The sequence below is a fragment of the Procambarus clarkii genome, chromosome 81 (assembly GCF_040958095.1).
Source record: "Procambarus clarkii isolate CNS0578487 chromosome 81, FALCON_Pclarkii_2.0, whole genome shotgun sequence".
In the NCBI taxonomy this organism is placed as follows: domain Eukaryota; kingdom Metazoa; phylum Arthropoda; class Malacostraca; order Decapoda; family Cambaridae; genus Procambarus; species Procambarus clarkii.
Window position 1 is genome coordinate 18,359,301 of NC_091230.1, and position 24,258 is coordinate 18,383,558.

General features: G+C 47.8%; 1 protein-coding gene across 4 annotated transcripts in view; it reads right to left on the reverse strand.

Annotated features, from left to right (window-relative positions):
* Positions 1-24,258, reverse strand: part of wb (wing blister) — a 273,174-nt gene that overhangs the window by 183,306 nt on the left and 65,610 nt on the right. For all 4 annotated transcript variants that reach the window (XM_045766624.2, XM_045766623.2, XM_045766621.2 and 1 more), the window contains exons 2-3: positions 21,991-22,106; positions 14,218-14,412 (exon numbers count right to left, since the gene is read on the reverse strand). In XM_045766624.2, coding sequence (XP_045622580.2) covers positions 14,218-14,412; positions 21,991-22,106 — 311 coding nt within the window. The remainder of the gene's footprint in view (positions 1-14,217; positions 14,413-21,990; positions 22,107-24,258) is intronic.

The following is a 24,258-nucleotide window of genomic DNA, read 5'->3' on the forward strand; positions in this document are numbered from 1 at the left end:
CTATAGACTCTACATCACCGCCATAATACGCAGCATTCCGCTAATATGGACCTTAAGATATTCTTTGTCTCCCAAAGGCGAACCACTCGGCCCTTATTCGTTTAAGAGGACGCTAAATAACCCGGATAAACAAAGAGCCTTATCCATACCTGTCCGCTTATATGGCGCCTTAATTAAATCGTATTCGCTTACATGGGACAACGGCAAAATTTCACTGACGCTTTCAAAATTGCACAGTACTTCTCCGCTTATACAGGACACACAGTACTTCTCCGCTTATACGGGACACACAGTACTTCTCCGCTTATACAGGACACACAGTACTTCTCCGCTTGTACGGGACACACAGTACTTCGCTTATACAGGACACACAGTACTTCTCCGCTTATACGGGACACACAGTACTTCTCCGCTTATACAGGACACACAGTACTTCTCCGCTTATACGGGACACACAGTACTTCTCCGCTTATACGGGACACACAGTACTTCTCCGCTTATACAGGACACACAGTACTGCTCTGCATATACAGGACACACACAGTACTTCTCCGCTTATATAGGACACACAGTACTAATCCACTTATACAGAACACACAGTACTGCTCCACTTATACAGGACACACAGTACTGCTCCGCTTAAACATGATAACAGATAACTTGCCAGTACACCATTACATGTGTCTAACAACTCTCCCAGTGAATACTTAACATATTTAGCAGTCTCCGTGGTGTAGTGGTAAGACACTCGCCTGGCGTTTCGCGAGCGCTATGTCATGGGTTCGTATCCTGGCCGGGGAGGATTTACTGGGCGCAATTCCTTAACTGTAGCCTCTGTTTAACGCAACAGTAAAATGTGTACTTGGATGAAAAAACGATTCTTCGCGGCAGGGGATCGTATTCCAGGGACCGTAGGATTAAGGACTTGCCCGAAACGCTACGCGTACTAGTGGCTGTACAAGAATGTAACAACTCTTGTATATATCTCAAAAAAAAAAAAAAAAAAAAAAAAAAAAAAAAAAAAAATATATATATATATATATATATATATATATATATATATATATATATATATATATATATATATATATATATATATATTTGACGAATCTCAGTTGTCCTTTCTATTCGACTATTGATCTATCCGTACCCAGAGGGACTCCAGGCCAGAGTTGAGAGGTAAACCCGTCATCAACGACACCCATGATCAATCAACCTATTGCTTTATTAGTAAAAAATTGAAATAATAATAATACCAATTATTAAAATTCTGCGTCACGAAAAGGTTTAGTAGTCCTCTTAAGGTAATAAATAGAAAAAAAAGAGCCTATAGGCCTGTTCACACTGCACCCAGGCCTACACCCGTCACCCAGGCCTACACCCCGTCACCCAGGCCTACACCCCGTCACCCAGGCCTACACCCGTCACCCAGGCCTACACCCGTCACCCAGGCCTACACCCCGTCACCCAGGCCTACACCCCGTCACCCAGGCTTACACCCCGTCACCCAGGCCTAAACCCGTCACCCAGGCTTACACCCGTCACCCAGGCCTACTCAATAATATACCCGTCCTGTAACCTAATTGATATCTTTAGTCCTTCACGAAATTCACGACAAAGTTCTGCCCGTCCCCCCCCCCTCCCCTAATTCCTTTCAATCCCCTCCCCGTCAATACTGCCGAATCTGGTTGATACCTGGTTGATGGAGTTCTGGGAGTTCTTCTACTCCCCAAGCCCGGCCCGAGGCCAGGCTCGACTTGTGAGAGTTTGGTCCACCAGGCTGTTGCTTGGAGCGGCCCGCAGGCCCGAACCTACTTAATTAGTGTCCAACTCCCCCCCCCCCCCAGAACAAACAGTAATCGGAAATTATTGTTTGCACTTGGCCAGGTGGGAATAATAAACATCGAGATAGGCGATTAATGCTGCTGATTAATGAACACGTTAATCGCCGCTGACGGGTGATTACTGACGGCAGCTAACGGTCACCGTTAGTGTCTGACAGCCGTCAACAATCACCATTAGTGTCTGACAGCAGTCAACAATCACCGTTAGTGTCTTGACAGCAGTCAACAATCACCGTTAGTGTCTGACAGCAGTCAACATGGCACCCCCTGCTCTTCACTGGTTCTATTCTGCATTTTCTTCCATATCGTTCACTCCAGTCCACTCTCTCATGCATTCATTCATTCACTCTCTCTCCCGCCTCTTGTTAAGGAAGGTACAAGCCACTCTATATGAATGAATGAATGCATGAATTTCATTCATTCATTCTGCTTCCCGCCTCGTGTTAAGGGCGGTACCGACACTGGCTGTGTCTGCCCGCTCCCGCCCCAGACATGGCGGGGAGAGGGGGAGCTGCACCGCGGCGCCGCCAGATGGCATGACACAGCCGCCTCGCCCACCACCAAACACACCAACTTATCTCTACATTATAAACACAACAAACTAGCGTGTTGACTCAATATCACGACGCATTTGCATAAAACATGCATAAAATACAGCCCACAGGAGAGAGAGAGAGAGACTATGGAAGAAATTGTACTGTCCTTCAAAAGACGCGGGCTCCTGAGTCCCGAAATATGTTACTGAGTTTAACCCACAACTCAAAGAAAAATATGTTACTGAGTTTTCTATATTTATGAGCACCTACAGGTGCTCGCATGACTCCCTACAGGTGTTCGCGTGACTCCCTACAGGTGCTTGCGTGACCCCCTACAGGTGCTTGCGTGACCCCTACAGCTGCCAGGGGTCAGCAGCCGTTATTGATGACCTGAGGGCATAGATGTGTACCTGTCCCCTTAATTAGGAAGCCTGAGGAGTTATCATTAACACTCCCTCTGTCCACCCTCGGGTATTTTGACCACGACCCCAGACAACGCCTGGACGAAACGTGTGGGTGTCGACGCCTGGACAAAAAGTGTGGGTGTCGACGCCTGGACAAAAAGTGTGGGTGTCGACGCCTGGACAAAAAGTGTGGGTGTCGACGCCTGGACAAAAAGTGTGGGTGTCGACGCCTGGACAAAACGTGTGGATGTCGACGCCTGGACAAAACGTGTGGGTGTCGACGCCTGGACAAAAAGTGTGGATGTCGACGCCTGGACGGAAGACCCCAAATATCATAACCAAACAATTAAAACAACTGGTTCGAGTGGTCTACGTTCAGAAACTGCGTTCTACAAAGATATAACTGCCCACACACTATGAAATCATGATATATCTATGAACAAATTTGGAAGCCCTACGATGGGATCGAACCGTCGTCTCTGGGTCTTCTCCACTCCCTTCTTAAGCAGACGCACTAACGTCACGTCACCTGGAGAAGTGCAGGCGTAAACCATTTCAAGAAACAGAATCCTTTACAATATTTTTCCCTGTGACTTGCCAACTTTTCGAGCTTGAAGATAAATGATATACTATATACTACTATTAAGAGTTCCCATATCATGGTCACTACCTCTGTCGACAGTAATCAGGTTGTTGGTAGTCTTCGTGAGGAAGACTTGGGTTACGCTGTTGGTGGTCTTCGTGAGGAAGACTTGGGTTACGCTGTTGGTGGTACCTCTCTAAACTGCTCGCAATGAATGGTTGTGGTGTGTATATGGAGTTAGGGCGGGGCCCGGGTGTAGAACAGGGCGGTGAGGGTGGGGCCCGGGTGTAGAACAGGGCGGTGAGGGTGGGCCCCGGGTGTAGAACAGGGCGGTGAGGGCGGGCCCCGGGTGTAGAACAGGGCGGTGAGGGAGGGCCCCGGGTGTAGAACAGGGCGGTGAGGGTGGGGCCCGGGTGTAGAACAGGGCGGTGAGGGCGGGGCCCGGGTGTAGAACAGGGCGGTGAGGGCGGGCCCCGGGTGTAGAACAGGGCGGTGAGGGCGGGCCCCGGGTGTAGAACAGGGCGGTGAGGGCGGGCCCCGGGTGTAGAACAGGGCGGTGAGGGAGGGCCCCGGGTGTAGAACAGGGCGGTGAGGGAGGGCCCCGGGTGTAGAACAGGGCGGTGAGGGTGGGGCCCGGGTGTAGAACAGGGCGGTGAGGGCGGGGCCCGGGTGTAGAACAGGGCGGTGAGGGCGGGCCCCGGGTGTAGAACAGGGCGGTGAGGGCGGGCCCGGGTGTAGAACATGGCGGTGAGGGAGGGCCCGGGTGTAGAACAGGGCGGCGCTTTACAAGTATAAAAACTGAGACGTGTCCTCAAGACACACCTAACAACAACAACTTTCTTGCACTGTCTTGCCCACCAATCCCATCCTTCCCCCATCCCCACCCTGCCCATCTTCCTCATTCGCTGCCTGGTCCTAGTAAGTGCTATCGACAAGTATGGTACCGCTGTTCCGAGGCGTCGACGTGTCGATCATGCTATCATACCCCGGCGGCAACTGCTATCGTTTTCCCGCCTTTCACCACCATCCCGTCGTAGCGAGCAGTGTTTAAGACCTCTTGCAAAGGCAACAATCCTATATCAATAACTAATGTCACTTGGCACCTCAAACATTTTATATATATATATTTTCATATTCCGTGGCTTTAAGAGTAAAGTAGAATAATTTAACGTAAGGGTATATAAATCAGATGGTGATAAATAAGGGAGTATATCCTCGGAGGCGCTGAAGATGGAGCAGCGGGGTGATGTACGATACTTCGGCGTGATGTACGACATTTCCCGCCCACTATCATCTCTTAAGTGTCTGTTCTTCTCCAGGCCTCAGTACCGCCCTCTTCCCGTCCGCTGCCTCCTGCTCGGGCTATCCCTTCTATCTCCTCCGTATATCTGATAAATTCTATTTCGGCTATCTGATATCTTCTTCTCTGGCTATCCGCTATTTCTTCCTTCAGTAATCCGCTATCTCCAGCTATTCCCAATCTCTAGCTATCCGCTATCTCCTCCGTCTAGTTGATATCTTCTCCGACTCTCCACTATCTACCCTTCCAGGTGTCCGGTGTCTTTTCCACCGGCTATCCGCTTCCGGCTATCCGCACCGGCTATCCGCCTCCTCCTCCGGTTAGTTACTATTCCCCACGTCGACCATCCACACCCACCAAGCGTCTATCTGCCGGCCTTTGATCACCAGATACGCGCACTCATACGCACGCCGCGCGCACTGACGCAAACATTCATTTGACAAGATTGTGCCCCTTTTGGCGCCACCTCTTGACAGAATGGTCTGTCCGGCCGGTTTGAAGGGTCTCTCGCGCCGCGGTAACATCCGTTTATATTTACTTTACGATCTTACAAACCCCTGACATGGTAGGGACGGAGGAAGGGGTGGAAGGGACGGAGGAAGGGGTGGTAGGGGGGAAAAGGGGCTGTCAAATGTACATTTTCACCACAGACAAGATTTCTTTAGGTAAACATCTTCAATATAGGCAATCTTCATCGCTGTAGGATCATGATTGTCGTGCCCGCCCATCCCCGACTTAGGAAAGGCTTCCTCCCTCCTCCCGCCCCGAATTTCGGGCTCCTGGGGAACCCCCCCCCTTCACCAGGAGTCCGAAATTCGGGGGAACTATAATCGATTATAGGGGGCCCTGTGGCCCCATGGGTTCCCCTGGTACCGGTGGACTTTCGTGAAATCGTGTTTTCTGCCATGGAAACAAAACAAAAAATGGAGATTGTGTAATGCAAAATTGTTACATAACCATTTATATAGCTTTATGGAGTTTATAGTTTTTCGTATAGGTGATGTTATATGAAAAAAATGAACGAGGCAGGGTCCAGTAGCTGGAACCTCATTTAACCAGAGTCCCTTCCTTGGACCAAGTCAGGAGGATTTGTAAATTATGTGTATTTAAATAATGTGCGCGAAGCCTTTGAAGACCCGCACTGTGAACATATAAAGTGAAGCACTCGAAAAATAACAATTTGAAACACAGTTAATAAATAAATAAATACCAGTCCAGGACGGGCCATAACGACGCATCGCTCCACCACCAAGTACTATCCCATCTATCCAAGTACTATCCCATCTATCCAAGTACTATTCCATCTAGCCACTATCAAGTACTATCCCATCTATCCAAGTACTATTCCATCTAGCCACTATCAAGTACTATCCCATCTATCCAAGTACTATTCCATCTAGCCACTATCAAGTACTATCCCATCTAACCATAATGTTGTGACAGTCATCCCGAACCATCGCCGCGAATCTTGGACCATATCTGGACTATCTTGAGGTTATCTTGAGATGATTTCGGGGCTTTTTAGTGTCCCCGCGGCCCGGTCCTCGACCAGGCCTCCACCCCCAGGAAGCAGCCCGTAACAGCTGACTAACACCCAGGTACCTATTTTACTGCTAGGTAACAGGGGCATAGGGTGAAAGAAACTCTGCCCATTGTTTCTCGCCGGCGCCTGGGATCGAACCCAGGACCACAGGATCACAAGCCCAGTGTGCTGTCCGCTCGGCCGACCGGCTCCCTCTCCGGACTATGACAAACCGCCGTCACCAAGCACCAGTCCCGACCTCACCAGCCTCCCTCCCTCCTGGCCAGATCTGTCTCGGTATCCCTCACGTCGACTCCAAGAATGTGAGTGTGACTCTGGACGTCTCAAGACAGCTGAAGGGTGCTTAAAGGTGGATACAAGTCCCGCTACCTGCCCCCCCCCCTTTCACTGTCTATCCATCTGTTTGCTTGTCTGTCTGCGTCTACCTCACCCCCCCCCTTCTATCTCCACAAACCCCCCCTCCAAATCAGATATCATTAAAAACTCGATAATTATCAGTCTTACACGCAGGCTCCAGGATGTCCCTCCGAATGCCAATCACGACCAATCTCAGAGATGGTCGAGGAGATGCTGACTCCACGCATCGTGAGGAATCTTCCGGCCCATCTTATCACCGAGAAATAAATGTTTCTGTGCACAGCCACACTGCAGTTTTAGAGATTAATGTTGTTGTTAACTTTGTTGTTGTTGTTAACTTTTTTGTTGTTCTTGTCGTTAACTTTGTTGTTTGTGCCATTGCTGTTTCTTGGGTCAGATTCACGAAGCAGTTACGCGAGTACTTACGAACGTGTACATCTTTCCTTAATCTTTGACGGCTTTGGTTACATTTATTAAACAGTTTACAAGCATGAAAACTTCCCAATCAACTGTTGTTATTGTTATAAACAGCCTCCTGGTGCTTCGGAGCTCGTTAACTGCTTAATAATTGTAAACAAAGCCGCCAAAGATTGAGAAAAGATATACAGGCTCGTAAGTGCTTGCGTAAAGGCTTCGTGAATATGGTCCCTTGTTACTATTCGTGTCGTGGCCCTCATTCTGGCGGACAAGAGGAGACACATCTGGGGCCAGATTCACGAAAGCACTTACGCAAGTACTTAAGAACCTGTACATCTTTTCTCAATCTTTGACGGCTTTGGTTACATTTATTAAACAGTTTACAAGCATGAAAACTTCCCAATCAACTGTTGTTATTGTTATAAACAGCCTCCTGGTGCTTCGGAGCTCATTAACTGTTTAATAATTGTAAACAAAGCCGCCAAAGATTGAGAAAACATGTACAGGTTCGTAAGTACTTGCGTAAGTGCTTTCGTGAATCTGGCCCCTGGTGTGGACTCGGGGGCCCTCACTGCCCAGAGGGATATAGAAAACGGCTCTAGTTCTTCAGCTACACTGAGGGAGCTTTGAGGAACAACAGGAGATGTACACTTAGACGGAAGACATCTCCCGTCACGCGGGGTGCAGTCGCACCTCCACAGATCTCCATCTATTGATACTGGTAATGGCTCAAAAGGGCCACCACTTACGGGCTATTCATGCCCGTGTCACCTTTTGGGTGGCTTAATCTTCATCAATCAATCAATGCACACTTCTCAGGCCAACCATCAGCAACAGTACGTGGGGGGGAGGGGGAGACAGTGGTATAATAATCATATATATTATATAAACCCAGCCAAACGTAGAAGGCCCCAATGATGACTTATGAAAGTCAGGAAAACTGGCGAAAGTTCAGGTGTGAAGGATAGATGAAATTGTTTATGTAATAATCTAAGATCAGGTCTGATAAAGACCTTTTGTGCCTTCTGTAATGCTTTTGCGCTACCGCTCACAGGATGAGTATGGGGTGCACAATAAACTAGCCGCCTTCGGCGGCAACAATTAAAAATCGAATCAAGCTCAGTAAAGAAGGTGGCTAAAATGGTATACCTGGAATGGGGGTTCTGGCAGTTCTTCTACTCTCCAAGTCCGGCCTTGGGCCAGCTTTAACTTGTGATAACTTGGTCCGACAGGCTGTTTGCTTGAAGCGGCCCGCGTATCAACTACAGCCTGGTTGGTCCGGCACTTCTTGCGGGAACGTGTCTAAATGTTTCTGTTGCACAGTTCCAGTTTTGTACCGGGTAAGGGGATTCCAGGCTACGTTTTCCAATACTCAGGAACAGTATTGGAAATACTATTTCCATATTATTACACGAAAATAGATTGTGCAACACTGATAGTGGCACAGAGTACAAGCAGGAGATCAATACGGCAATGACGTGATGGGTCTACCAAAGGGGTATTCCCCCCCCCCACCCTTCATACCCACCTTCCCAACCAAGGTGGTGGTGAGTCAATCATCGCTGACTCAGCAACCGAGGGCCTACTCAACTCATGTTGACTCAGCGTGTTACGTCCCACGATATGACTCATTCCCCTGCAATATCATCTCCTCCCCCTCCCCCCTAACCCAACCACTTGGGCTGGACGGTAGAGCGATGGTCTCGCTTAATGCAGGTCGGCGTTCAATCCCCAACCATCCAAGTGTTTGGACACCATTCCTTCACCCCGTCCCATCCCAAATCGTTATCCTGACCCCTTCCCAGTGCTATATAGTCGTATTGGCTTGGCGCTTTTCCCTGATAAATCCCTTCCCCCCCCCCCTCCCTTCCACACACGGCGACAGATTCAACATTAAGTCTATTTCAATGTTTTACTTTCAAAGCGTCAGTGAATAAACGGTTCTTGAAGTCGACATACCGCTAAATCTATCACCTGAAGCACACATCAACAGAATCACATCAGCGGCATATGTCAAGCTGCCGAAGATGGGAGGCCTTAGGAACCTACACAAGGATGTGTTTCAAACGCTACATATAACATACGTCCTACCAGTGCTAGAGTATGCAGCACCAGGATGGAGCCTCGACCTCAAAAGAGCACAGAATAAAAAGTAATCAATTGCAGACGTTTGCTACATGATTAGTCCCAGAATTCAGGGGATTGAGCTACCAGGAGAGACTGAAGGAGCTAAATTTAACGCCACCTGAAGATATGAGAAACAGAGTGGACATGGTCCAGACATCTCAAATACTCGTAGGGTTTGATAAAAATAGATGCAAAATGTTTAGGTTGAGCAGTCATGTGAGGGAACACCATGTAAGGGAGCCGGCCGGCCGAGCGGACAGCACGCTGGAATTGTGATCCTGTGGTCCCGGGTTCGATCCCGGGCGCCGGCGAGAAACAATGGGCAGAGTTTCTTTCACCCTATGCCCCTGTTACCTAGCAGTAAAATAGGTACCTGGGAGTTACACAGCTGTCACGGGCTGCTTCCTGGGGGTGGAGGCCTGGTCGAGGACCGGGCCGCGGGGACACTAAAGCCCCGAAATCATCTCAAGATAATCTCAAGAAAGGGCAGTTAGAAACTGGAATGAGTTAGAACGAAGGGGCATGGACCTCCATCCATGGTTTTTAAAGCCAGACAAGACAGGAAAGAAAACGGTTTCGAGGGTCACTGACTTAAGACGACAGACAATTAGAAAAGCCAGTCCTGAGAGAAAGAGCTTTGTTCTGGAAACTTTGATAAGTAAACACACACACACCAGGAGGGCTCCCAGGAGGTGGACCCTCCCTGAAGGGTACTCCTCCCGGGGCTGCTGTACCTCCAAGGTCCTCCTCCTGGGGCTGCTCAACCTCCAAGGTCCTCCTCCTGGGGCTGCTCAACCTCCAAGGTCCTCCTCCTGGGGCTGCTCAACCTCCAAGGTCCTCCTCCTGGGGCTGTTCAACCTCCAAGGTCCTCCTCCTGGGGCTGCTGTACCTCCAAGGTCCTCCTCCTGGGGCTGCTCAACCTCCAAGGTCCTCCTCCTGGGGCTGCTGTACCTCCAAGGTCCTCCTCCTGGTACTGTTCTACCTCCACAGGTGCTACAGGTACTGGTGCCGCCTCTGGCGCCTCTGCAGCAAGAGGTGCTAGAGGGAAGGTGATTAGCCATGCGCGCTGGACAGGGTGGAGGGGTACGGGCATAGCGAGGCCAGCCCCGCCCACACTGCCTACGCTCTTCACGGGCGTAGCCAGTCCCACCCCGCCCACAGTACCTATGCCGCCCAAAGGGGAAGGGGGGGAGAACCACCACCACGGGCGTAGCCAGTCTCACGACGCCCACGGGAACCACCAGTGACTACCAATCGTCCGCCCACGGCTGCTACAGCTTCTCACACGTATGCCATACAGCTCAAGGAACCCTGGCCGCCCACAGACTCTTAGACTCGTATTTAAGGCTTCGTAATGTTACTGAGATATATATATACAACCTTCACCTCACAGTATCCATTCTCTTTCACCATCTTCCCTTCCCTCGTGTAGGGACTGGCACACCTGTACACACCTGTACACAGGTGTCTGTACCCATTGCCAGCCATTATCAATTATCATACCTGCCCCTTCGCCTCCATCCTCCTGAAGCCCCAGGGACAAACCCATACACACACGTGTATACATATAAACTGCACAAACATACACACACATATATATGTGTACACATATACACACATGTATACATTAAGAAACACACGTGTATATGTATATATACGTGCGGGTAAATATGCGCACATGCACGTAAAAATGTGTATGTAGGAATGGCAACATGTTTATTAACATGTATATACATGTCTGTATACATGCATAAGAATGTGAATGGTTGTGCCTATGTATGAATGTATAAACTACCTATGTATGACCTTCCTTCAAACACAACCATATAAACAGACCAATAGGCCAGTTTGCAATCTCAAAAAAGGGGGGAAAGATTCCTTTGTTTGGTTGTAAGTGAACCAATGAATGCTGCCTCCCCTAAAGTGATGAGGACCTTACCTTGCCACGATTTCGGAGCTCAACGTCCTCGCGGCCCGGTCCCCGACGAGGGCTCCTCAACAATATAATTATGATAGGGCCAGTCTCTCTAGATGTTCTAGGGCCCAGGCCCTTAAGATCACTGGGTGGAACCTGTATTATGTCCCATATACACCGGGTACCTTTTTGTTATGAGTTCAGATATCTATCTATCTATCTATCTATCTATCTATCTATCTATCTATCTATCTATCTATCTATCTATCTATCTATCTATCTATCTCTCTCTCTCTCTCTCTCTCTCTCTCAGCACCATGTCCACGTTCATCACCACCTTCTCTTATGTCTTAACGCCATAACCACACCTCTTGCGTCCAATTAACCAACCAGCCTCTAAGACGTTTTTTAGAGTTTGAACTCCTTGTATGCCTGCTGGTCCGAGAACACCCCAAAACCAGCACTCTAACTACTAAGTGACAACTGATAACCATCCATCACCCTGCCTCGCTCACACATCTGTGCATAAAACACATCGGTACATTAATATTCTCACCCCATCTGGGCTTCGCAGCGCCTCGACCCGCGCCCACGCTCTTGCCATACAACGATGTTCAGGCGATGAGCACTTGGAGTGAAGGCAGTATGGTGTTAAGGGCCGTGCCCCTCCACCTCTCTCCTTCCCCTTTACACACCTGTCAGCCATCTCACCTCCTGGGTAACCCTAACAAATCCCATGGTGTGTATATATTGTTTTGTGTGTGTGTGTGTGTGTGTGTGTGTGTGTGTGTGCTCTCGGCTCGAGCCTGAGTCGTATCTAAAACCAGTCATAAAAAGAAGAAAATCACAAATTTACCGCCCTAACTCGAACTGGTCGCTACAGCTGGGGGTAGCCAACTCTTGTCCTCTCCTTCAGTTCTCGTTCTCTCTCGTTCTCGCTCGTTCTCTCTCGCGCTCTCTCTCGCTCTCTCTCGCTCTCTCGCTCTCTCCCGTCCATCTACCATCCACCACCGTCAACGAGGCTGGTTGACCACAAAGGAGGCCATAAGAGGCTCCCCTTCCCTCCAGACACCACCGGTGCTTGGTCCCAGGTAACTCTACCTGCTGCTGCTCTCTTCTTCTCAACCTTTGTCACGCCCGTGCCTCCCTCCCCCCCCCCCGGCACGCCCACCACCATCGTCACGCCCCCATCGCATCCGTCACGCCCCCATCATATCCGTCACGCCCACCCCCCAATCACCCATACCATCGCCTAAGCATCATGGAATATCCGATTATGTGCCTCTGTAACCCTTTACACCACCGCCCACGGGGTGGGTATGGGGTGCATAATAAAGGAAGAAATTAAATTGGAATATTCTCTCACAAACTCCCCGCTGACGGCTGCACCTGATAACATCACATGCCGAGATACACTTAAAAGCAAATAGTGTCAAGACACATGATACTTATCACCAGGTAATCTGCTTGATGGGGTTCTGGGAGTTCCTCTACTCCCCAAGCCCGGCCCGAGACCCTGCTTGACTTGTGAGAGTTTGGTCCACTAGGCTGTTGCTTGGAGCGACTCTCAGGCCATACCCACCACAGCCCGGTTGGTCCGGCACTTCTTTTAGAAAACAATCTAGTTATCTCTTGAAGATGTCCACGGTTGTTCCGGCAATATTTCTTATGCTTGCTGGGAGGACGTTGAACAGTGGACCTCTGATGTTTATACAGTGTTCTGTGATTGTGCCTATGGCACCTCTGCTCTTCACTGGTTCTATTCTGCAAGATGTCAAGATTTTCTGTCTTGACCTTGTAGCTGCGTGACCTGTGACCAGGTCAACCCCCAACAAGCAACTGTTCTACGGTTTCCATTGAAGCCTAACTGATAACTCGCGTCCCTAACACTTTCCTGCCCATTCCTTTCACTCCCTCAAAATCCGTCCCATGTCCTCAATCCTTTCCCCTGTCCCCACCCGTCCCACCAGGGACCCTGTCTACGGGGGAGTATACCTATTTAAGATAATGTTGTAATCCCTTCATGGGTGACCCGCTGCCCGTCTCCCGCCACTCACCTCTGAACACGGCTCCACCTGGTGTAGGGATGGGTGTGGTGTAGGGGTGGGTGTGGTGTAGGGGTGGGTGTGGTGTAGGGGTGGGTGTGGTGTAGGGGTGGGTGTGGTGTAGGGATGAGTGTGTAGGGATGGGTGTGTAGGGATGGGTGTGGTGTATGGTGTAGCAAAGCATTCATGAAGGTAGAATAATGAATGAATGAAGCCCATCTACTTAGCGATTTTAACTTCTTGTTTCATTCAAGGGACCCACTGGGTTCGTCTAATTACCCAAAGCCTCCTAGCATCATATAAGTAGTGAAGAAATATGACATATTTACTCACTATAATGATGGTGCTGAATAGAGAACATAAAAAAAATTATACTTTACAATAATATGATTTTATAACGAAATTAAACGAACCTAAGTGGCAGGTGATGCCATAGGAAGTCGGCGATTCAAGCGTCAATATTGTGGAGCGACTTATCCAAGAAATATTGTTGCCTGGAGTGTGTCTAATAGCATATCAGCCTCCTGTACCTAACCAAATATATCCTCCAGGCAACACTATATCTTCCAGTTACAGCCCCACTCCTGTGCCAGGTAAGTCCCCTACGGGCTCACCCTAGCCCGTGCTACTTGGATTTTTTTTGTTCCGAGTTGCTGAATCTAAAACAACATATATATTTTGGATAACTGCTCGACCTGCTTGAGGACGAGGGTGATAGTGACCCAGCGGTGCCTACCTGCTTGAGGACGAGGGTGATAGTGACCCAACGCTACCTACCTGCTTGAGGTCGAGGGTGATAGTGACCCAGCGGTACCTACCTGCTTGAGGACGAGGGTGATAGTGACCCAGCGGTACCTACCTGCTTGAGGACGAGGGTGATAGTGACCCAACGCTACCTACCTGCTTGAGGTCGAGGGTGATAGTGACCCAGCGGTACCTACCTGCTTGAGGACGAGGGTGATAGTGACCCAGCGGTACCTACCTGCTTCAGGTCGAGAGTGATAGTGACCCAGCGCTACCCACCTGCTTGAGGTCGAGGGTGATAGTGACCCAGCGGTACCTACCTGCTTGAGGACGAGGGTGATAGTGACCCAGCGGTACCTACCTGCTTCAGGTCGAGAGTGATAGTGACCCAGCGCTACCCACCTGCTTGAGGTCGAGAGTGATGGTGACCCAGCGATACCTGCTGCCAACAGCGAGGCTCGGGGACTGCCACCAGGAGTTGGTACCGTCGATGGCGTTGGTGACGGGGTGATGCCTGGCCGGGTCGGGAGAGCGGGCGTCGCACACCCCACACTGGGGCGCGCGGTTCCCGGAGTGGTCCGTCAGCTTGCAGTACACCTGTCAACACACACCAAAATACATAATTACTCTTAACACAACAAATGATTATCCATGATAGCAAAGAGATCTAATGATTAATTAAACTCAGCAATCATATCAATTAAACACGGTCTTTCTTATATGCTACAGGTATATATATATATATATATTATATATATATATATATATATATATATATATATATATATATATATATATATATATATATATATATATATATATATATATATATATATATATATATATATATATATATATATATAGGGGGGTACCACCACTGGTGCAATTATAGGGACCCACAGCCTCAGAGAAGGGAACACAGAGCACTCAGGGAAAAACTTGACATTTAACTCTGAATACGAAAGAGTGTTCACTTCTCCTACCACCCCCTTTTTTTATTATGATATATATATATATATATATATATATATATATATATATATATATATATATATATATATATATATATATATATATATATGTATATATATATATATGTATATGTACATGTATATGTTTACGTAACCAGCAATGTTACATACTTTAATAATTAATTTCTACGGATCTTGTCTTCATTATTTTCACTTAATACATAAAAGTATACACATACATATGTAAAACGTGTCACCACATGTACTCAACGACACGAGTATGTCATTTACATTAAAACAAAACTAATTTATGATAATCCTTCAATGTTTACAAATAGTAATCAGCTGTTAAGGCCGCCATAATCCTAGACCATAATGATATGATCAGTGATTAATTGATGTGTTTATTACGTCGACAACGGATTGATGGTTGTTAATTAGGAATGTCAATGGTCACTTCTTTAACATAAATCAGGGTGTCTGTACGCCCTCCCAGGTGAGGGGGCCATCAACTAGGGCGGCCCCACGCCCTCCCAGGTGAGGGGCCATCAACTAGGGCGGCCCCACGCCTTCCCAGGTGAGGGGGCCATCAACTAGGGCGGCCCCACGCCCTCCCAAGTGAGGGGGCCATCAACTAGGGCGGCCCCACGCCCTCCCAGGTGAGGGGGCCATCAACTAGGGCGGCCCCACGCCCTCCCAGGTGAGGGGGCCATCAACTAGGGCGGCCCCACGCCCTCCCAGGTGAGGGGGGCCATCAACTAGGGCGGCCCCACGCCCTTGCCACCAATGATACGCCAAGCCCACCACCACCACACACTACATCCTAAAAGATTAACTGCTCGGTGCTTCATCCCAGCTCATGGGCCCTAATTTGGAGGGCCACAACACAGCCAGACAGCTGCCGCCTCTGATCCGCTACCAGAGACCACTGCCCAGGGGCCAGATTCACGAAGCAGTTACGCAAGCACTTACGAACCTGTACATCTTCTCTCAATCTTTGGCGGCTTTGCATACAATTATTAAACAGTTAATGAGTTCCGAAGCACCAGGAGGCTGTTTATAACAATAACAACAGTTGATTGGGAAGTTTTCGTGCTTGTAAACTGTTTAATAAATGTAATCAAAGCCGTCAGAGATTGAAGAAAGATGTACACGTTCGTAAGTACTTGCGTAACTGCTTCGTGAATCTGTCCCCAGGTTCTCTAAACCATACCGCAAATATCCTCTAGTCTAAACTACAATTTTAAGCAATAGATCACTATTCCCGCTCTAGAGTTCTACATGGGGGCTCCTCCCCCTCTATAGAGTTTCAAATGGAGCTCCTCCTCCACTCCTATGACCCATACCCTACCTATTACCCCTTTACTCCCCAGGTAAAGGTAGCCAGGCAGCCGTATCATGTTATTTTCCTAAGGTCACAGACCTATTCACTCCCGATGTGCCACTCGCTCACCTGTTCCCTCCCACCGTCTCCTGGGGTGAGGGAGGCCTCGCCCAGCAAGATAGTGGACCCAGTCAGCCGCAGAGGAAGCCAAGTGGACCGTGAAACAAGTAACCACAGAGAGCTCCACCACCGTCAATTGTTTTCTCACGTCCTTGTGAGTAACTGTTGTGAGTAACCACCCCAGCATCGCCCTCCTGGGTCATGGTGTCCCTGCGGCGGCGTCTCCTTACCCATAATGCTTAATATAAACGTCGCAAACAGAATATAAACGTCGCAAACAGAATATAAACGCCGCAAACAGAATATAAACGACACAAACAGAATATAAATGTCACAACCAAAACAAACGTTACAGCGCTGCACGTGCTATGGATATCGTAGCTTGATGGGGTTCTGAGAGTTCTTCTACTCCCCAAGCCCGGCCCGAGGCCAGGACAGACTTGTGAGAGCTTGCTTCAACAGGCTGTTGCTGGGAATGTATCACTATTAAACATGTCATTTTCTGCTACCCGACCGAAAACTGAATTTATATCAGCTTGTAGTTTTTCAGCGTCTTCTACCGAAGTCATTTTCATGCTGATTTTTGTGTCATCTGTGAAAGATGACACGAAGATGATGACTTGTATTTTTCTCAATATGAGAGTAAGGAAAATATGTAACGAAAGGTACTATGCTCTGCCTCTGTGCCCTGAGGTACAGAGCTTTTCACTGTACTTGGACACGACTTCGATTAACTCTGTTTTTCCGTTTGACAGAAAATTGAAAATCCATTGCTCTATTTTACCCGTTATTCCTGTTGACCTCATTTTGTGGGCTATCACAAGGTCAGTGTGTTAGGTGTATTATATTATAGTATTATAGATCTGGTATTAAATGCCGTTGCAAAATCCATGTATACCACATCTGCATCTGTTTTACTTCCAATGCATCATTGTAGTAGCTGAGAAAGGCATGATCTTCCCGCTCAAAATCCCATGTTGACCTAGTTTGTGGAGGGCATTTGGTCTCCAAATCTCTCTATGCCCCTGTTACCTAGCAGTAAAATAGGTACCTGGGTGTTAGTCAGCTGTCACGGGCTGCTTCCTGGGGGTGGAGGCCTGGTCGAGGACCGGGCCGCGGGGACACTAAAAAGCCCCGAAATCATCTCAAGATAACCTCCATAAAACTGGAGACCGTAATCACTCCCTCATAAACTGTTATTACTGGAACATTAGTGCAACTGGTCCATAATTCTTAGCCAATACTTTGCTTCCTCTCTTGTGAAGCGGAGCTATTGCTTCCTCTCTTGTGAAGCGGAGCTATAGCTTCCTCTCTTGTGAAGCGGAGCTATAGCTTCCTCTCTTGTGAAGCGGAGCTATTGCTTCCTCTCTTGTGAAGCGGAGCTATTGCTTCCTCTCTTGTGAAGCGGAGCTATTGCTTCCTCTCTTGTGAAGCGGAGCTATAGCCGCTGATGTAAGCGCTTCTGGCGTCTCCCAAGTGTCCAAGCTCTTCCTCCACACTATACTGAGTGCCTGTGCTACTGGCACTTGGCATTTCTCTATAAATATTGAATTCCATGAGTCTGGACCCGGGGCCGAGTGCATGGGCATGTTGTCAATTTCTCTTTCAAAATCTGCCGAGTTCGTGCTGGTTTTAGTACCCATGGTACTAATGTCATTTAAAAAAGCTATGGAGAAATCATGCTACATATGTTGTACTGCACGCTGCAGTTATGCATAGCAGTGCATTTGGCACTGTTCGAGAATGAAGGATGGATCCCTGCAAACATAATCCGTAACTGTCTCTATTTTCCGCTTGTTACAACTTGTAATAAAGTTGTTACATCTTGGCTTAACGTGTTTATGACGTATTAGAACGTTGTTGTATATAAGTTGCTATAACTTATATTGCTATATAAGTTATAGCAACTTGCTATATAAGTTGTTATAACTTATATAGCAAGTTGCTATATTGGTTGTTATAACTGGCTAGGTGTTAAAACTTGTTCGAACGTTGTACCAACGTCGTAGTTTCGGTGTGTGTTTGGCGGGATGAAGGGTGGAGCTGGAAAGGGTGAGGGAAGGGAAGTGGGAAAGGGAGGGATGGCGAGGGACAGGGATGGGCAGGGCGGAGGGGCACGTGGGCAGGCACACCCACCACTATGTACACAGGGACACCCGTACACTCACCGCCACCCATCACCTCACAAACGGCAGGGCCAGAAATAGCCTAAGTTAACCAGACCACACACTAGAAGTTGAAGGGACGACGACGTTTCGGTCCGTCCTGGACCGAAAAGGACCTGGACCGTCCGTCGTCCCTTCAACTTCTAGTGTGTGGTCTGGTCAACATACTTCAGCCACGTTATTGTGACTCAACGCCTGCATAGCCTAAGTTACTCTATCCCTTTGAGATGTATTTTCTTGTCTCAATAAACGTACTTGATCTTGAACCTTACAAACGGTTATCAACCACTGCGGTAGACACCTGTGGAGCCACCTGGGCAACACACACCTGTCACACACACCTGTCCAGTCCAGCCAGTATTGTAATGATTGGAATACGTTACGGATAAAGAAACCCAGTCTGATAAATATCACTGTCTACTTGCTGTTCTGTTTTGGTGAATCTTTTATGTAATTAAGACACTGTAATGTTTGTCTATAAACTTCCACAATTATACTGTAAAGTACATAAACAACCATTTATGAATAAAGTCTTTTGATTGAGAATTTAGCTCCAAGAGAGACACACACACAGGCGGGTCTATCAGAGTCCTCTAGCGGTTGGAGGGTCCATCTAGAGATATCCTCCCCCCCCCACAGCCCCCCACCCTCAAACCCCCTCTCTCACCCCCTCCCTCTTTCACCCCCTCCCCCTTTCACCCCCCCCCCCTCCACTACCCTCGCGAAGTTTGACTTGTTTCTTCTCATGTTTGGCCACTCCCACGGCCTCTGTTTTAGCCCGATAAGGCATATCAAAGTGTGGGGGGGCGATGGTGGTGGTGGTGAGAGGACGACCTGGTGATACACGACTCTGTTTATGTCAGGTGACGCGGACACACGCACGCTGTCACACAGCTAACATCAAGCTATTATATACACCACTCTGTTTTTGTCGGTTGAAATCTGAGGAAGATACTTGCTGCCCTCTTAAAAGGAGAGAGAGAGAGAGAGAGTGAGTGAGTGAGTGAGTGAGTGAGTGAGTGAGTGAGTGAGTGAGTGAGTGAGTGAGTGAGTGAGTGAGTGAGTGAGTGAGTGAGTGAGTGAGAGAGAGAGAGAGAGAGAGAGAGAGAGAGAGAGAGAGAGAGAGAGAGAGAGAGAGAGAGAGAGAGAGAGAGAGAGAGAGAGAGAGAGAGAGAGAGAGAGAGAGAGAGAGAGAGAGAGAGAGAGAGAGAGAGAGAGAGAGAGAGAGAGAGAGAGAGAGAGAGAGAGAGAGAGAGAGAGAGAGAGAGAGAGAGAGAGAGAGAGAGAGAGAGAGAGAGAGAGAGAGAGATTAAAGCAGATTAAAGCAGATTGTAGTTAAAACTACAATCCCTGGAAAGTTAGCCCACACCAAGAATAACCCCAAAATAATGAAGGGAAAACCCCCTACCACCTTTCCCCGAGGATCAGCTGAGGTGTAGAACGTCACAGTCGCAAGCTTTACGAGCAGCCTTCCTCACTAACACGACCCGAACGCCGTCCGCAACACGACTGTCGTTGCCATTAGTAGACTTAAATACTTTATTTTATGGGTGGAGCAAAAGAATGGGCCGAGGTACAGGAAGGTGAGACGGTAGAAGCTCTAGTCCTCCAGCTCCAGTACACGTCGAGTGATTACTTCACCTACCAAACCTCGTGGTGTAGTGGTAAGACACTCGCCTGGCGTTTCGCTAGCGCTTTGTCCTGGGTTCGTATCCTGGCCGGGGAAGGTTTACTGGGCGCAAATCCTTAGCTGTAGCCTCTGTTTAACCCATCAGTAAAACGCGTACCTGGTTGTTGAACGATTTGGCGGGTCGTATTCCGGGGGGACATAGGATTAAGGACTTGCCCGAAACGCTACGCATGCTAGTGGCTGTACAAGAATGTAAAAAAATCTTGTATAAAAAAAAATGACAAAATTGTTCCTTGTTCGTCAAGGGCGCCAGAGACAGGCTGCGATCATGGCTTGTGTTCTCACCCTAGTGACACTCATATTACTGGGTTCGAAGCTTACTGCCAGCTTCCAGGGTGTGCAGTACCCAAGACTGATCACAGTCCTCCACACATGCCATCATCACATCACCAGTGCAGACTGCTTATCACATGCCTCTGCATGACTAACCATCCTGTGTGATGAGGATTTTTTTAGCATCACCCAGTTAGCTTTTTTGACACACTGTACTCCACTTCATATAGTCTAGGGTAGCTGCACTAATGCAGATGTACCTCATGTATTAATAAAAAAAAAACATCATCACTGTTCCCTGGTGTCACTCGTATCTAACAAAGGAATCACAACAAAGGTCTGTAATTTGGATGTGCTATTTCAAAGTTACGGATGACCCGTTCCAACTTGGGGCAGATTTTGATGATTTTGTGATAGAAATCATTGACAAGACTGAAGCACGAAGCCGTACAGAACAATTCGGTATTATTTGCGCGGCACAAGAAGAGAACAAAAGAGTTTCAGTGCCGAGATCCGACAGACATGGCGCGTATAATCCACTCTATTGAAATGAAAATTGAAGAAAAAGTTGTTTCACTGGCAGGAACCAGCTGACCACGCAACCCGTTCTCGATTCAAGTCCATTACAGCCAGCGGTCGACCCCACAGACGCATTCATAAATTTTAACATGCTGTTCATTCAAAACAGGAATTTTCTCATATATAAATTAATATTTTGCTATAATAACATATTGTGCATATATAGGCATAGGTTAGGTTAGGGGGTTGGGTTCTGTTGGCGATTATTTGTATTTGTAGTACGTGGGTGAAGCATTTATAGCGTTGTGGTTCGATAATTCGTCAGTGAAGCACTTGTTTCGGAAGTGTTCGAACGAAATCAGTTGTGAGTCGTGTGTAAACCGTTTTTCATTCATAAACAGGGGGTTTGGCGGGTGGATGGAATCACTTTTGGATCTTTGTTTTAAGGACGGGCTGGTGGCAGAGGTGGACGAAGTTCCTATAATATCGATACAACACAACACAGAAAGTACGAAGATCCTGTGTTGTTGGTCTGCAGATTGACCCTTACATGAACGGTCGTTGCCTGCTCGCCATCAACATACAAAAGGACACATGCAACAGATGTGACTACCAGGGGGAGCCGGTCGGCCGAGCGGACAGCACGCTGGACTTGTGATCCTGTGGTCCCGGGTTCGATCCCGGGCGCCGGCGAGAAACAATGGGCAGAGTTTCTTTCACCCTATGCCCCTGTTACCTAGCAGTAAAATAGGTACCTGGGTGTTAGTCAGCTGTCACGGGCTGCTTCCTGGGGGTGGAGGCCTGGTCGAGGACCGGGCCGCGGGGACACTAAAGCCCCGAAATCACCTCAAGATAACCTCTAAAGGAGCCTTATTTGATTGCGTGAATATTCTCATCACTCGTAATTCGACGCTATGTGTTTTGCATCTTAATCTCACCGCTGTCCTTGTAAGCAATAATTCCCAACGTCGGACACACCTGTTCACTGGTCCAGCCCACACCTGTAATGACTAGTATAAATTCCCTGCGAATAAACCGTCTAAATCTAAAAAAAAAATGCCGCGGCGGCATATGTTTATGCCCACGCACAGTGGGGGGGGGGGGGTTACTGACCTCTGGGCCATCCTGGCCGCAGGTGGCGTTGGCCGTGATGTGGGCGCGTGTGGCCAAGTTGATCACTTGGGGGAACACGCCCTTCTCTCCGTTGATCGCGTCTCCAATGCCTTCCTCTGAAACACAACATACAACATACTGTACTTTACAACATACTGTACTTTATTTAATCCAACCAACATTATTTAATGCTTGGATTAAATAAATAATATGAACATCATGAAAGAAACTGCAGAAGGCCTCTAGGCCTCTACGAAGCAAGGCTTAAAACAAGGCAACTGTTAGACAAATTGCCTAATCACCTGGAACTCCTTAACAGTAGCTCACCTTACCTGGAACCTCTAAATATGCTACATCGGGAACGTCTTGACAATACTAACAATACCCACAGCAGTGTTCCAAACTCACATACTGAGGCGTCCTTAAACGTAGTGGCCAATAGTGTATAGTGTACTGCCTTAATTAAAATACTATTACCAAGGTCACCCATAAAATCTTCATGCGCGTTTTCTGTTACATAATTTTGGAGCCAAAATTTTTGGAGCTACAATTTTGGAGCTTGTAGTCCCCCCCCCCCCCCCCCCCCCCCCGCCCCCACCAAATAAGCTACATGTTTTGACTTATTATTATTTGTTTCAGTAGCTTTCATAGGTTCTATCAACGTTCTTATTTCCTTTAAGAAACTGCAAGAGGACGGGAAGATCAACCCCTTGAAGTTGCACCTACTCCTTCAACACAACGCAAGGATTCATCAAGAAACAACTAACGAAACCTGTATATTTTACTTAATCAAAACGTTTTTTTTTTACATTTATTAAACTGTTTACGAGTTTCAATTCCTCAAAAACCCAAGATTTTTATTACTATAAACAACCTCATAAGAGATACAGAACTCATAGAAGTAAACAAAGCTGCTATGACTGAGAAAAGATGTACAGGTTTCGTAAGGTTAATGTATCTACCCTGTAATGGTTCCAGGGATCAGTGTGTCCCCCGGGGCCCGGTGTCTAACTGGATCCCAGGGGGGGCCTGGTCAGAGACCTAGACCCCGGGGATCTTCAGACAAGAGAACTGAACCCTTATAACAAGCTCTGAAAACTACCATTAAAGGTTTGTATTCCTTGTCCTATCGTGCAATCACTGAGGGGTGAGAGATAAGAGATAATGACACTCAAAGGCACTTAAGAGAAGGCTGGGTATAAAGGGTTTACTCTCAAGCATCATCACAGGGAGCCACTTGGCAAGAATATGGATGCCACACAACAGCCGGACCTCCAGATCTTCAGTTTGAGTTTCCGGTTCCACTCGGACCTTACCACGCCCACGCTAGCACGCCCACACTAGCACGCCCACACTTCAATATTTTTCTAGTGACATTTACTTCCCTACAAATGGAGGATATAGTCATGGGGAAATTTATCTTGGCTGACAACACTGTCTGTCAGCAAAGTGTTATATAAAGCAGTTAATACTGTAATGTATTTATTGGTACTCATATAGTGCTTATCAAGGCTTTCAGTGTATACACACACACCCATCAATTGATTAACGGTTGAGAGGCGGGACCAAAGAGTCAAAGCTCAAACCCCGCGACCACAACTAGGTGAGTTCAACTTGGTGAGTACACACACACACACACACACACACACACACACACACACACACACACACACACACACACACACACACACACACACACACACACACACACACAGTAGGGAAAGAATGCAGACCTCGTGGCCTTTGATAACACACTATTGATATTCATCTCAGACGTCACCAATTTTCCCAGTGGGTGGCGGGCACACACACACACGCCACCCATTGTCTGGCCTCACGTGGTCCTTGTGGGGCCTCAGCTGATCCAGTGAAGCCTCAGCTGATCCCAGTGTTCCTCAGCTGATCAGAATCCTTGGGAAACTTGATCTCAGCCGGCTGGGGGGAGGGAACACAACCCTACAGTACACCTATAATTTGCTGGAGAATTCAACAATACAATAATACTTCAGTCTACGTCTGTTTGGTTCGCGTAGAAATAATGATAAACAATGACGTACATCTGACAACGTCGCCAAACACACTCATTATTGTCAGGTATTTACAGAATGTTTTCATTATCCAGGATATTACTTATCCAAGTCCACATCTTCCCTTGATTTCTTCCCACCGACACGACGTTTTTTTTAACCGGAGCTCCAATAAAAAAAGGAGAAGTGATCATAGAATTGTTATTGCTTGTTCAGGAGCAGAAACAGCGAGGCAAAACCT